General features: G+C 40.8%; 1 protein-coding gene across 1 annotated transcript in view; it reads left to right on the forward strand.

Annotated features, from left to right (window-relative positions):
- LOC139752245 (DDRGK domain-containing protein 1-like) overlaps positions 1–14,756 on the forward strand; it is a 60,033-nt gene extending 45,277 nt beyond the window's left edge. The window contains exon 2 of the mRNA XM_071668279.1: positions 14,309–14,756. Within this exon, the coding sequence (XP_071524380.1) occupies positions 14,309–14,756 (448 nt within the window). The remainder of the gene's footprint in view (positions 1–14,308) is intronic.
- The last annotated feature ends 275 nt before the right edge of the window (positions 14,757–15,031 follow it).

Consider the following 15,031-nt stretch of genomic DNA (forward strand, 5'->3'; position numbering starts at 1 on the left):
CTTTCTACTCCTTTTGCGCAAGCCATCACTGCTTCCCTAAATACATCCCATTCCTCACCCTCTCCCCTTACGTCATTTGCTCTCACCTTTTGAGATTCTGCACTCAATCTCTCCTGGTACTTTCTCACACTAGTATCCTTTCCAAGCTCACTTACCCTCACAACTCTCCTCACTTCTCTTCTTTTCTAAAAACCTCTACAAATCTTCACCTTCGCCTCCACAAGATAATGATCAGACATCCCTCCAGTTGCCCCTCTCAGCACAGTAGCTATGTGACTATCTCTCCTACTTACAAGCATATACTTATAATATATATCTCTTTTTAATCCATGGACTCCCAATCACCAGTCCCTTTTCAGCACACAAATCTACAGCTCTTCAACATATCCATTTACAACAGTGAACACCCCATGTCCAGCAATTAGTCCCTCAACTGCCACGCTACTCACCTTTGCATTCAAATCACCCATCACTATAACCCGGTTTCGTGCAACAAAACTGCTAACACACACACTCAACTGCTTCCAAAACACTTGCCTCTTAGGATCATTCTTCTCATGACCAGGTGCATAGACATCAATAATCACCCACCTCTCTCCATCCATTTTCAGTTTTACCCATATGAATCTAGAGTCTACTTTCATATACTTTATCATATACTGCCACAACTCCTGTTTCAAGAGTAGTGCTACTCCTTTTGCTCTTGTCCTCTCACTAGCCCCTGACCGTACTCCTAAGGTATTCCCAAACCACTATTCCCCTTTACCCTTTAGCTTCGTTACACTCAGAGCCAAAGCATCCAGGCTCCTTTCCTCAAACAAACTACCAATCTCTCCTTTCCTCTCATCTAGGTAAATCCACAAACATTTAGACACCCAATCATAGCCTTCAAGGAGCATGAGCACTTCCCGCAAGATTGTTTCTCCTTTTAGAAAGTTGGAATACTAAAGTGGGGAGGGTTTTTAGCTCCACGCTCCTGTCCCTTCTAGTCGCCTTCTACGACACGCGAGGAGTGCGTGGGAAGTATTCTTTCTCCCCTATCCTCTGGGATATATATTTTGTATATATTATCATACTTTGTCGCTGTCTCCCGCGCTAGCAAGGTAGCGCAAGGAAACAGACGAAAGAATGGCCCAACCCACCCACATACACATGTATATACATGCACGTACATATTTATATAAATATATATATATATATTTTTTTCTTTCCTTTAAACCATTCGCCATTTCCCGCGTTAGCGAGGTAGCGTTAAGAACAGAGGACTGGGCCTTTTTTGGAATATCCTCACCTGGCCCCCTCTGTTCCTTCTTTTGGAAAATTTAAAAAAAAAAAAAAAAAGAAGAGGGGAGGATTTCCAGCTCCCCGCTCCCTCCCCTTTTATTCGCCTTCTACGACACGCAGGGAATACGTGGGAAGTATTCTTAATCCCATATCCCCAGGGATAATATATATATATATATATATATATATATATATATATATATATATATATATATGTATATATATATATATATATATATATATATATATATATATATATATATATATATATATATATATATATATATATATATATATATATATATATATATATATATATCCCTGGGGATAGGGGAGAAAGAATACTTCCCACACATTCCTCACGTGTCGTAGAAGGCGACTAAAGGGGACGGGAGCGAGGGACAAGAAACCCTCCCCTCCTTGTATTTTTAACTTTCTAAAAGGGGAAACAGAAGAAGGAGTCACGCGGGGAGTGCTCATCCTCCTCGAAGGCTCAGATTGGGGTGTCTAAATGTGTGTGGATGTAACCAAGATGAGAAAAAAGGAGAGACAGGTAGTATGTTTGAGGAAAGGAACCTGGATGTTTTGGCTCTGAGTGAAACGAAGCTTTAGGGTAAAGGGGAAGAGTGGTTTGGGAATGTCTTGGGAGCAAAGTCAGGGGTTAGTGAGAGGACACGAGCAAGGGAAGGAGCAGCACTACTCCTAAAACAGGAGTGGTGGGAGTATGTGATAGGGTGTAAGAAAGTAAATTCTTGATTGATATGGGTAAAACTGAAAGTTGATGGAGAGAGATGGGTGATTATTGGTGCATATGCACCTGGGCATGAGAAGCTGAATGAGTGTGTTAGTGGTTTTGTTGCACAAGACCGGGTTATAGTGATAGGTGATTTGAATGCAAAGGTGAGTAATGTGGCGGTTGAGGGAATAATTGGCATACATGGGGTGTTCAGTGTTGTAAATGGAAATGGTGAAGAGCTTGTAGATTTATGTGTCCTAAAAAGGGCTGGTGATTGGGAATACCTGGTTTGGAAAGCGAGATATACATAAGAGTACGTATATAAGTAGGAGAGATGGCCAGAGAGCGTTATTGGATTACGTGTTAATTGATAGGCGCGTGAAAGAGACTTTTGGATGTTAATTTGCTGAGAGGTGCAACTGAAGGGATGTCTGATTATTATCTTGTGGAGGCGAAGGTGAAGATTTGTAGGGGTTTTCAGAAAAGAAGAGAGAATGTTGGGGTGAAGAGAGTGGTGAGAGTAAGTGAGCTTGGGAAGGAGACTTGTGTGAGGAAGTACCAGGAGACTGAGTACAGAATGGAAAAAGGTAAGAACAAAGGAGGCAAGGGAAGTGGGGGAGGAATGGGATGTATTTAGGGAAGCAGTGATGGCTTGCGCAAAAGATGCTTGTGGCATGAGAAGCGTGGGAGGTGGGTTGATTAGAAAGGGTAGTGAGTGATGGGATGAAGAAGTAAGATTATTAGTGAAAGAGAAGAGAGGCATTTGGACGATTTTTGCAGGGAAAAAATGCAAATGAGTGGAAGATGTATAAAAGAAAGAGGCAGGAGGTCAAGAGAAAGGTGCAAGAGGTGAAAAAGAGGGCAAATGAGACTTAGGGTGAGAGAGTATCATTAAATTTTAAGGAGAACAAAAAGATGTTTTGGAAGGAATTAAATAAAGTGCGTAAGGCAAGGAGCAAATGGGAACTTCAGTGAAGGGGGCTTATGGGGAGGTGATAACAAGTAGCGTTGTTGTGAGAAGGAGATGGAGTGAGTATTTTAAAGGTTCGCTGAATGTGTTTGATGATAGAGGGGCAGATATAGGGTGTTTTGGTCGAGGTGGTGTGCAAAGGGAGAGACTTAGGGAAAATGATTTGGTAAACAGAGAATAGGTAGTAAAAGCTTTGCGGACGATGAAAGCCGGCAAGGCTGCAGGTTTGGATGGTATTGCAGCGGAATCTATTAAAAAAGGGGATGAATGTATTGTTGACTTGTTGGTAAGGTTATTTGATGTATGTATGATTCATGGTGAGGTGCCTGAAGATTGGCGGAATGCTTGCATAGTGCCATTGTACAAAGGCAAAGTCGATTAGAGTGAGTGCTCAAATTACAGGGGTATAAGTTTGTTGAGTATTCCTGGTCAGTTATATGGGAGGGTATTGATTGAGAGGGTGAAGGCATGTACAGAGCATCAGATTGGGGAAGAGCAGTGTGGTTTCAGAAGTGGTAGAGGATGTGTGGATCAGGTGTTTGCTTTGAAGAATGTATGTGAGAAATACTGAGAAAAGCAAATGGATTTGTATGCAGCATTTATGGATCTGGAGAAGGCATATGATAGAGTTGATAGAGATACTCTGTGGAAGGTATTAAGAGTATATGGTGTGGGAGGCAAGTTGTTAGAAGCAGTGAAAAGTTTTTATCGAGAATGTAAGGCATATGTACGTGTAGGAAGAGAGGAAAGTGATTGGTTCTCAGTGAATGTAGGTTTGCGGCAGGGGTGTGTGATGTCTTCATGGTTGTTTAATTTGTTTATGAATGGGGTTGTTAGGGAGGTGAATGCAAGAGTTTTGGAAAGAGGGGCTAGTATGCAGTCTGTTGTGGATGAGAGAGCTTGTGAAGTTAGTCAGTTGTTGTTCGCTGATGATACAGCGCTGGTGGCTGATTCATGTGAGAAACTGCAGAAGCAGGTGACTGAGTTTGGTAAAGTGTGTGAAAGAAGAAAGTTAAGAGTTAATATGAATAAGAGTAAGGTTATTAGGTACAGTAGGGTTGAGGGTCAAGTCAATTGGGAGGTAAGTTTGAATGGAGAAAAACTGGAGGAAGTAAAGTTTTTAGATATCTGGGAGAGGATCTGGCAGCGGATGGAACCATGGAATTGGAAGTGAGTCATAGGGTTTGGGAGGGGGCGAAAATCCTGGGAGCCTTGAAGAATGTGTGGAAGTCGAGACCATTATCTCGGAGAGCAAAAATGGGTATGTTTGAAGGAATATTCGTTCCAACAATCTTGTGTGGTTGCGAGACGCGAGCTATTGATAGAGTTGTGTGCAGGAGGGTGGGTGCTGGAAATGAGATGTTTGAGGACAATATGTGGTGTGAGGTGGTTTGATCGAGTAAGTAATGTAGGGGTAAGAGAGATGTGTGGTAATAAAAAGAGTGTGGTTGAGAGAGCAGAAGAGGGTGTTTTGAAATGGTTTGGTCATATGGAGAGAATGAGTGAGGAAACATTGACCAAGAGGATATATGTCTCAGAGGTGGAGGGAATGAGGGGAAGTGGGAGACCAAATTGGAAATGGAAAGATGGAGCGAAAAAGATTTTGAGTGAACGGGGCCTGAACATGCAGGAGGGTGAAAGGCGTGCAAGGAATAGAATGAATTGGAACGATGTGGTATACCTGGGTGGACGTGCTATCAATGGATTGAACAAGGGCATATGAAGCGTCTGGGGTAAACCATGGAAAGTTGTGTGGGGCCTGGATGTGGAAAGGGAGCTGTGTTTTCGGTGCATTATTACATAACAGGTAGAGACTGAGTGTAAACGAATGGGGCCTTTCTTGTCTTTTCCTAGCGCTACCTTGCACACATGAGGAGGGAGGGGGCTGTTATTCAATGTATGGCGAGGTGGCGATGGGAATAAATAAAGTCAGACAGTATGAAGTATGTACTTGTGTATATATGTATATGTCTGTGTGTGTGTATATATGTATACATTGAGATGTATAGGTATGTATATTTGCGTGTGTGGACGTGTATGTATATAAATATATAAACATATATATATATATATATATATATATATATATATATATATATATATATATATATATATATATATATATATATATATATATATATATATATATATATATATATATATATATATATATATATATGTGTACGTGTAGGAAGAGAGGAAAGTGATTGGTTCTCAGTGAATGTAGGTTTGCGGCAGGGGTGTGTGATGTCTCCATGGTTGTTTAATTTGTTTATGGATGGGGTTGTTAGGGAGGTAAATGCAAGAGTCCTGGAAAGAGGGGCAAGTATGAAGTCTGTTGGGGATGAGAGAGCTTGGGAAGTGAGTCAGTTGTTGTTCGCTGATGATACAGCGCTGGTGGCTGATTCATGTGAGAAACTGCAGAAGCTGGTGACTGAGTTTGGTAAAGTGTGTGGAAGAAGAAAGTTAAGAGTAAATGTGAATAAGAGCAAGGTTATTAGGTACAGTAGGGTTGAGGGTCAAGTCAATTGGGAGGTGAGTTTGAATGGAGAAAAACTGGAGGAAGTGAAGTGTTTTAGATATCTGGGAGTGGATCTGTCAGCGGATGGAACCATGGAAGCGGAAGTGGATCATAGGGTGGGGGAGGGGGCGAAAATTTTGGGAGCCTTGAAAAATGTGTGGAAGTCGAGAACATTATCTCGGAAAGCAAAAATGGGTATGTTTGAAGGAATAGTGGTTCCAACAATGTTGTATGGTTGCGAGGCGTGGGCTATGGATAGAGTTGTGCGCAGGAGGATGGATGTGCTGGAAATGAGATGTTTGAGGACAATGTGTGGTGTGAGGTGGTTTGATCGAGTAAGTAACGTAAGGGTGAGAGAGATGTGTGGAAATAAAAAGAGCGTGGTTGAGAGAGCAGAAGAGGGTGTTTTGAAATGGTTTGGGCACATGGAGAGAATGAGTGAGGAAAGATTGACCAAGAGGATATATGTGTCGGAGGTGGAGGGAACGAGGAGAAGAGGGAGACCAAATTGGAGGTGGAAAGATGGAGTGAAAAAGATTTTTTGTGATCGGGGCCTGAACATGCAGGACGGTGAAAGGAGGGCAAGGAATAGAGTGAATTGGAGTGATGTGGTATACAGGGGTTGACGTGCTGTCAGTGGAGTGAATCAAGGCATGTGAAGCGTCTGGGGTAAACCATGGAAAGCTGTGTAGGTATGTATATTTGCGTGTGTGGACGTGTGTATGTACATGTGTATGGGGGGGGGGGTTGGGCCATTTCTTTCGTCTGTTTCCTTGCGCTACCTCGCAAACGCGGGAGACAGCGACAAAGTATAAAAAAAAAAAATATATATATATATATATATATATATATATATATATATATATATGTATGCGTATATGTCTGTGTGTGTGCATATATGTATACATTGAGATGTATAGTTATGTATATTTGCGTGTATGGACGTGTATATATATATATATATATATATATATATATATATATATATATATATATATATATATATATATATATATATATATATATATATATATATATATATATATATATATATGTATATATATATATATATATATATATATATATATATATATATATATATATATATATATATATATATATATATATATATATATATATATATATATATATGTATACATATATATATATATATATATATATATATATATATATATATATATATATATATATATATATATATATATATATATATATATATATTAATTTTTATTATTATTATACTTTGTCGCTGTCTCCCGCGTTTGCGAGGTAGCGCAAGGAAACAGACGAAAGAAATGGCCCAACCCCCCCCCATACACATGTATATACATACGTCCACACACGCAAATATACATACCTACACAGCTTTCCATGGTTTACCCCAGACGCTTCACATGCCTTGATTCAATCCACTGACAGCACGTCAACCCCGGTATACCACATCGCTCCAATTCACTCTATTCCTTGCCCTCCTTTCACCCTCCTGCATGTTCAGGCCCCGATCACACAAAATCTTTTTCACTCCATCTTTCCACCTCCAATTTGGTCTCCCTCTTCTCCTCGTTCCCTCCACCTCCGACACATATATCCTCTTGGTCAATCTTTCCTCACTCATTCTCTCCATGTGCCCAAACCACTTCAAAACACCCTCTTCTGCTCTCTCAACCACGCTCTTTTTATTTCCACACATCTCTCTTACCCTTACGTTACTCACTCGATCAAACCACCTCATACCACACATTGTCCTCAAACATCTCATTTCCAGCACATCCATCCTCCTGCGCACAACTCTATCCATAGCCCACGCCTCGCAACCATACAACATTGTTGAAACCACTATTCCTTCAAACATACCCATTTTTGCTTTCCGAGATAATGTTCTCGACTTCCACACATTCTTCAAGGCTCCCAGAATTTTCGCCTCCTCCCCCACCCTATGATCCACTTCCGCTTCCATGGTTCCATCCGCTGCCAGATCCACTCCCAGATATCTAAAACACTTCACTTCCTCCAGTTTTTCTCTATTCAAACTCACCTCCCAATTGACTTGACCCTCAACCCTACTGTACCTAATAACCTTGCTCTTATTCACATTTACTCTTAACTTTCTTCTTTCACACACTTTACCAAACTCAGTCACCAGCTTCTGCAGTTTCTCACATGAATCAGCCACCAGCGCTGTATCATCAGCGAACAACAACTGACTCACTTCCCAAGCTCTCTCATCCCCAACAGACTTCATACTTACCCCTCTTTCCAAAACTCTTGCTTTTACCTCCCTAACAACCCCATCCATAAACAAATTAAACAACCCTGGAGACATCACACACCCCTGCCGCAAACCAACATTTACTGAGAACCAATCACTTTCCTCTTTTCCGACACGTACACATGCCTTACATCCTCGATAAAAACTTTTCACTGCTTCTAACAACTTGCCTCCCACACCATATATTCTTAACACCTTCCACAGAGCATCTCTATCAACTCTATCAAATGCCTTCTCCAGATCCATAAATGCTAAAAACAAATACATTTGTTTTTCTAAGTATTTCTCACATACATTCTTCAAAGCAAACACCTGATCCACACATCCTCTACCACTTCTGAAACCACACTGCTCTTCCCAATACATATATATATATATATATATATATATATATATATATATATATATATATATATATATATATATATATATATATATATATATATATATATATATATATATATATATATATATATATATATATATTTATATATATATATATATATATACATTTTTTTTTTTTTTTTTTTTATACTTTGTCGCTGCCTCCCGCGTATGCGAGGTAGCGCAAGGAAACAGACGAAAGAAATGGCCCAACCCCCCCCCCCCATACACATGTATATAAATACGTCCACACACGCAAAAATACATACCTACACAGCTTTCCATGGTTTACCCCAGACGCTTCACATGCCTTGATTCAAGCCACTGACAGCACGTCAACCCCGGTATACCACATCGCTCCAATTCACTCTATTCCTTGCCCTCCTTTCACCCTCCTGCATGTTCAGGCCCCGATCACACAAAATCTTTTTCACTCCATCTTTCCACCTCAAATTTGGTCTCCCTCTTCTCCTCGTTCCCTCCACCTCCGACACATATATCCTCTTGGTCAATCTTTCCTCACTCATTCTCTCCATGTGCCCAAACCACTTCAAAACACCCTCTTCTGCTCTCTCAACCACGCTCTTTTTATTTCCACACATCTCTCTTACCCTTACGATACTCACTCGATCAAACCACCTCACACCACACATTGTCCTCAAACATCTCATTTCCAGCACATCCATCCTCCTGCGCACAACTCTATCCATAGCCCACGCCTCGCAACCATACAACATTGTTGGAACCACTATTCCTTCAAACATACCCATTTTTGCTTTCGAGATAATGTTCTCGACTTCCACACATTCTTCAAGGCCCCCAGAATTTTCGCCCCCTCCCCCACCCTATGATCCACTTCCGCTTCCATGGTTCCATCCGCTGCCAGATCCACTCCCAGATATCTAAAACACTTCACTTCCTCCAGTTTTTCTCCATTCAAACTCACCTCCCAATTGACTTGACCCTCAACCCTACTGTACCTAATAACCTTGCTCTTATTCACATTTACTCTTAACTTTCTTCTTCCACACACTTTACCAAACTCAGTCACCAGCTTCTGCAGTTTCTCACATGAATCAGCCACCAGCGCTGTATCATCACGAACAACAACTGACTCACTTCCCAAGCTCTCTCATCCCCAACAGACTTCATACTTGCCCCTCTTTCCAAAACTCTTGCATTTACCTCCCTAACAACCTCATCCATAAACAAATTAAACAACCATGGAGACATCACACACCCCTGCCGCAAACCTACATTCACTGAGAACCAATCACTTTCCTCTCTTCCTACACGTATACATGCCTTACATCCTCGATAAAAACTTTTCACTGCTTCTAACAACTTTCCTCCCACACCATATATTCTTAATACCTTCCACAGAGCATCTCTATCAACTCTATCGTATGCCTTCTCCAGATCCATAAATGCTACATACAAATCCATTTGCTTTTCTAAGTATTTCTCTCATACATTCTTCAAAGCAAACACCTGATCCACACATCCTCTACCACTTCTGAAACCACACATATATATATATATATATATATATATATATATATATATATATATATATATATATATATATATATATATATATATATATATATATATATATATATATATATATGTACATATTTTATACTGTCTGCCCTTATTCATTCTCGTCGCCACCCCGCCGGACATGAAATGGCAACCCCCTCCTCAGCACGCGCGTGAGGCAGTGCTAGGAAAAGACAACTAAGGCCACATTCGTTCACACTCAGTCTCCACCTCTCATGTGTTTTGCACCGAAACCACAGCTCCCTTTCCACATCTAGGCTCCACAAAACTTTTCATGGTTTACCCCAGAGACTTCACATGCTCTGGTTCAATAATTTGACAGCACGTCGACCCCGGTATACCACATCGTTCCCATTCACTCTATTCTATGCACGCCTTTCACCCTCCTGCATGTTCAGGCCCATATCACTCAAAATCTTTTTCACTCCATCCTTTCACTTCCAATTTGGTCTCCCACTTCTCGTTACTTCCACCTCTGACACATATATCCTCCTTGTCAATCATTCCTCACTCATTATCTCCATATGACCAAACAATTTCATACACTCACTTCTGCTCTCTCAACCACACTTTTTTTTTCACCACACATATCTCTTACTCTCATTTCTTACTCGATCAAATCACCTCACACTATATATTGTCCTCAGTCATTTCATTTGCACCACATCCACCCTCCTCCGCACAACCTTATCTATAGTCCATGCCTCGCAACCATATAACATTGTTGGAGCCACTATTCTTTCAAACATACCAATTTTTGCTTTCTAAGAAAATGTTCTCGCTTTCCACACATTCTTCAACGCTCCGAAAACCGTCGCCCCCTTCCCACCCTGTGTCTCATTTCCGATTCCATGGTCCCATCTCCTGTTACATCCACCCCCAGATATTCAAAACACTTCATTTCCTGCAGTTTTTCTCCGTTCAAACTTACCTCCCAGTTGACTTGTCCCTCAACCCTACGGTAACTAATAACCTTGCTCTCATTCACATTTACTCTCAGCTTCCTTCTCTCACACACTTTGCCAAACTCAGTTACCAGCTTCTGCAGTTTTTCCCCCGAATCAGGCACCAGCGCTCTATCATCAGCGATTAACAACTGACTCACTTCCCAAGGCATCTCATCAGACTGCATACATAGTCCCTCTCTCCAAAACACGTGCATTCACCTCCAGGAACCCCATCCATAAACAAATTAAACAACCATAGAGATATCACGCACCCCTGATGCAAACCGTCGTTCACTAGGAACCAATCACTGTTCTCTCTTCCTACTCGTACACATGCCTTACATCTTCGATAGAAACTTTTCACCGCTTCTAGCAACTTGCCTCCCATACCATATATTCTTAATGACTTGCTCAAAATTTCTGTTAACTCTATCATATGCCATCTCCAGTTCCAAAAATGCTAAATATAAATCCAGTTCCAAAAATGCTAAATATAAATTTGTTTGTCTAAGTATTTCTCACATACATTCCTCAAAGCAAACACCTGATCTACACATACTTTACCGCTTCTGAAACCACACTGTTCTTCCCCAATGTGGCACTATGCATGCATTACGCCCAACATACATATTTATACGTATGTAAGTAAAAGAGATGGCGAGAGAGCGGTTTTGGATTACATGTTAATTGATGTGCACTTGAAAGAGAGACTTTTGGATTTTAATGTGCTGATAGGGGCAACTGGAGGTGTGTCTGATCATTATCTTGTGGAGGCGAAGATTAAAATGTGTAGAGGTTTTTAGAAAAGAAGAGAGAATGTTGTGCTGAAGAGATTGGTAAGAGTAGTTGAGCTTGGAAAGAGACTTGTATGAGGAAGTAACAGGAGAGATTAAGTACAGAATGGGAAAAGGTGAGAGCAAATGACGAAAGGGGAATAGGAAAGGAATGGGATGTATTTAGGGAAGCAATGATTGCTTGCAGAAAGGATGCCTTTGCCATAAGTTAGGTAGGCGGTAGGTATATTGGAAAGTGTAGTGAGTGGTGAGATGAAGAAGTAACATTGTTAGCGAAAGAGAAGAGAGAGAGACATTGTGACGATTTTTGCAGGGAAATTGTGCAAATGACAAGGAGATGTATAAAAGAGGTCAAGAAAAAAGTGCAAGAGGTCAACAAAAGGTGAAAGAGGTGAAAAACGGGTCAAGTGAGAGTTGGGATGAGAGAGCATCATCTAATTCTAGGGAAAATAAAAGATGTTTTGGAGGGAGGTAAATAAAGTGCGTAAGACAAGAGAACAAATAGAAACATCGGTGAAGGGGGCAAAAAGGAGGGATAATAACTAGTGGTGAAGTGAGAGGGAGATATAGTGAGTATCTTGAAGGTTTGTTGATTGTGTCTGATGATAGAGTGGGAGATATAGGATGCTTTGGTCGAGGTTGTAAGCCAAGTAAGAGGGTCAGGGAGAATGATTTTGTAAACAGAGAAGAGTTAGTGAAACCTACGCGGAAGATGAAAGCCGGCAAGGCGGCGGGTTTAGATGGTATTGCTGTGGATTTTTTTTTTAATAAAGAAGATGACTTCGTTGTTAACTGGTTGGTGAGGATATTCAATATCTGTATGGTTCATGGTGAAGTGCCTGAGGATTGGCGAAAAGCATGTATAGTGCCATTGTACAAAGGCAAAGAGGATAGAGGTGAGTGTTCAAATTGCAGAGGTATATTGATTGAGAGGGTCAAGGCATGTGCATAGCATCAGATTTGGGATGAGCAGTGTGGTTTAGGATGCGATAGAGTATGCGTGGATCAGGTGTTTCCTTTGAAGAATGTATGTGAAAAATACTTTGAAAAGCAGATGGATTTGTATGTAACATTTATGGATTTGTAGAAGGCATATTTTAGAGTTGATAGAGATGATCTGTGGAAAGTATTAAGAGTACATAGTGTGGCAGGTAAGTTGCTAAACAGTGAAAAGCTTTTATAAAGGATGTAAGGCATGTGTACGAGTTGGAAGAGAGGAAAGTGAATGGTTCCCAGTGAATGTCAGTTTGCGGCAGGGATGTGTGATGTCTCCATGGTTCTTTGATTTTTTTATGGATAGGGTTGTTTGGGAGGTGAATGCAAGAGTTTTGCAGTCTGTTTTGGATATGTGGGCCTGGGAAGTTAGACAGTTGTTGTTTGTTGATGATACAGCGCTGGTGGCTGATTCGGATGACAAACTGCAGAATTTGGTGACTGAGTTTAGTGAAGTGTGTGAAAGAAGAAAGCTGAGAATAAATGTTAATAAGAGCAAGGTTCAGTAGGGTTGAAGGAGAAATATATTGGGAATTAAGTTTGAATGTAGAAAAATTGGAGGAAGTGAAGTGTTTTAGATATATGGGAGTAGTTTAAGCAGCGGATGGAACCATGGAAGGGGAAGTGAGTCACAGGATGGGGGAGAGGGCGAAAGTTGTGCGAGCGTTGAAAAAATATGTAAAAGGCTGGGACATTATCTCGGAAAGCAAAAATGGTTATGTTTGAAGGAATAGTGGTTCCAACAATGTTTTATTATAGTGAAGCGTGGGCTATAGATAGGGTAGTGTGGAGGAAGATGGATGTGTTGGAAATGAGATGTTTGACAGCAATATGTGGTGTGAGGTAGTTTGATCGAGTAAGTAATGAAAAGGAAAGAGAGATGTATGGTTGAGAGAGCAGAAGAGGGTGTATTGAAATGGTTTGGTCACTTGGTGAGAATGAGTGAGGAAAGGTTGACAAAGAGGATATATGTGTAACAGGTGGAGGGGACAAGAAGTGGGAGACCAAATTGGAGGTGGAGGGATGGAGTGAAAAAAATTTTGAGCGACCGGGCCCTGAACATACTGGAGGATGAAAGGCCTGCAAGGAATAGAATGAATTTGAACGACATGGTATACTAGGGTCGAGGTGCTGTCAATGGATTAAACCAGGGTATGTGAAGCTTCTTGGGTAAACCATGGAGAATTTTGGGGGACCTGGATGTGGACAAGAAGTTAAGGCTTTGGTGCATTACACATGACAGCTAGAGTCTGAGTGTGGACGAATGTGGCCTTTGTTGTCGTTTCCTAGCACTACCTCGCGCGCACGTGGGGTCCAGGGGTGTCATTTCATGTGCGGCGGGGTAGCGGCGAGAGTGGATGAAGTCATCATGTATGAATATGTGCATGTGTATATATGTATATGTCTCCGTATGTATATGTATGTATAAGTTGAAATGTATATGTATATATATATATATATATATGTGCGTCTGTGGGCATTTATATATATATATGTGTGTGTGGGTGGGTTGGGCCATCCTTTCGTCTATCTCCTTGCACTACCTCGCTACCATGGGAGGCAGCGACAAAGTATGATATATATATATATATATATATATATATATATATATATATATATATATATATATATATATATATATATATATATATATATATATATATATTTCTTTCTTTCTATCTATTTGCCATTTCCCGCGTTAGCAAGGTAGCGTTAAGAACAGAGGACTGGGCCTCTGAGGGAATATCCTCACCTGGCCTCGTTCTCTGTTCCTTCTTTTGGAAAATTAAAAAAAAAATAAGTTGGTGATGATATTGCACTTCCAGATGGCAAAAAGCAAAAAGAGAGGAGGAAGAACGGAAGGCAAGAGAGGAGAAGGAACGTCAAGAGCTGGAGGAATACATGAAGCTGAAGGCTGAGTTTGAGGTGCAAGAGGAAGGTTATGATGAAGCACTTGATGAAGAGAAAGCGCAAAACCTTCTTAATGAGTTTGTTAATTATATAAAGGGAGAAAAGGTTGTGGTACTGGAGGATTTGGCTGCCAGATTTAAATTGAAGACTCAGGAAATTATCAGCAGAGTGACAGAATTACAAAAAGAAGGGACACTGACTGGTGTGATTGACGACCGAGGAAAATTCATATACATCAGCAAAAAAGAACTTGAGGGAGTCGCAAAATTCATCAAACAGCGTGGTCGGGTTTCCATCGCTGAGCTAGCAGAATCATCCAACACACTAATAACTCTTACTCCAGAGACATCCTGTGCCAGCTAGATTACAATGATATCCAACACAGTCAAAGTTTGTTGCCTGTTTGTTGCCATATCCTTCCTAGTACAGAAAGAAGCCCGTTAGATAAGGAATTTGGAGTTGTAAGTGCTGTCAATGTACTCAATCAGGGCATGTGAAGTGTCTGGGGTAAACCATGGAAAGGTCTGTGGGGCCTGGATGTGGATAGGGAGCTGTGGTTTCGGTGCATTACACATATCAGCTAGACACTGAGTGTGAATGAATGTGGCCTTTTTGTTTATTTTCCTGGCACTGCCTTC

Source organism: Panulirus ornatus, chromosome 12 (assembly GCF_036320965.1).
Source record: "Panulirus ornatus isolate Po-2019 chromosome 12, ASM3632096v1, whole genome shotgun sequence".
Classification (NCBI taxonomy): domain Eukaryota; kingdom Metazoa; phylum Arthropoda; class Malacostraca; order Decapoda; family Palinuridae; genus Panulirus; species Panulirus ornatus.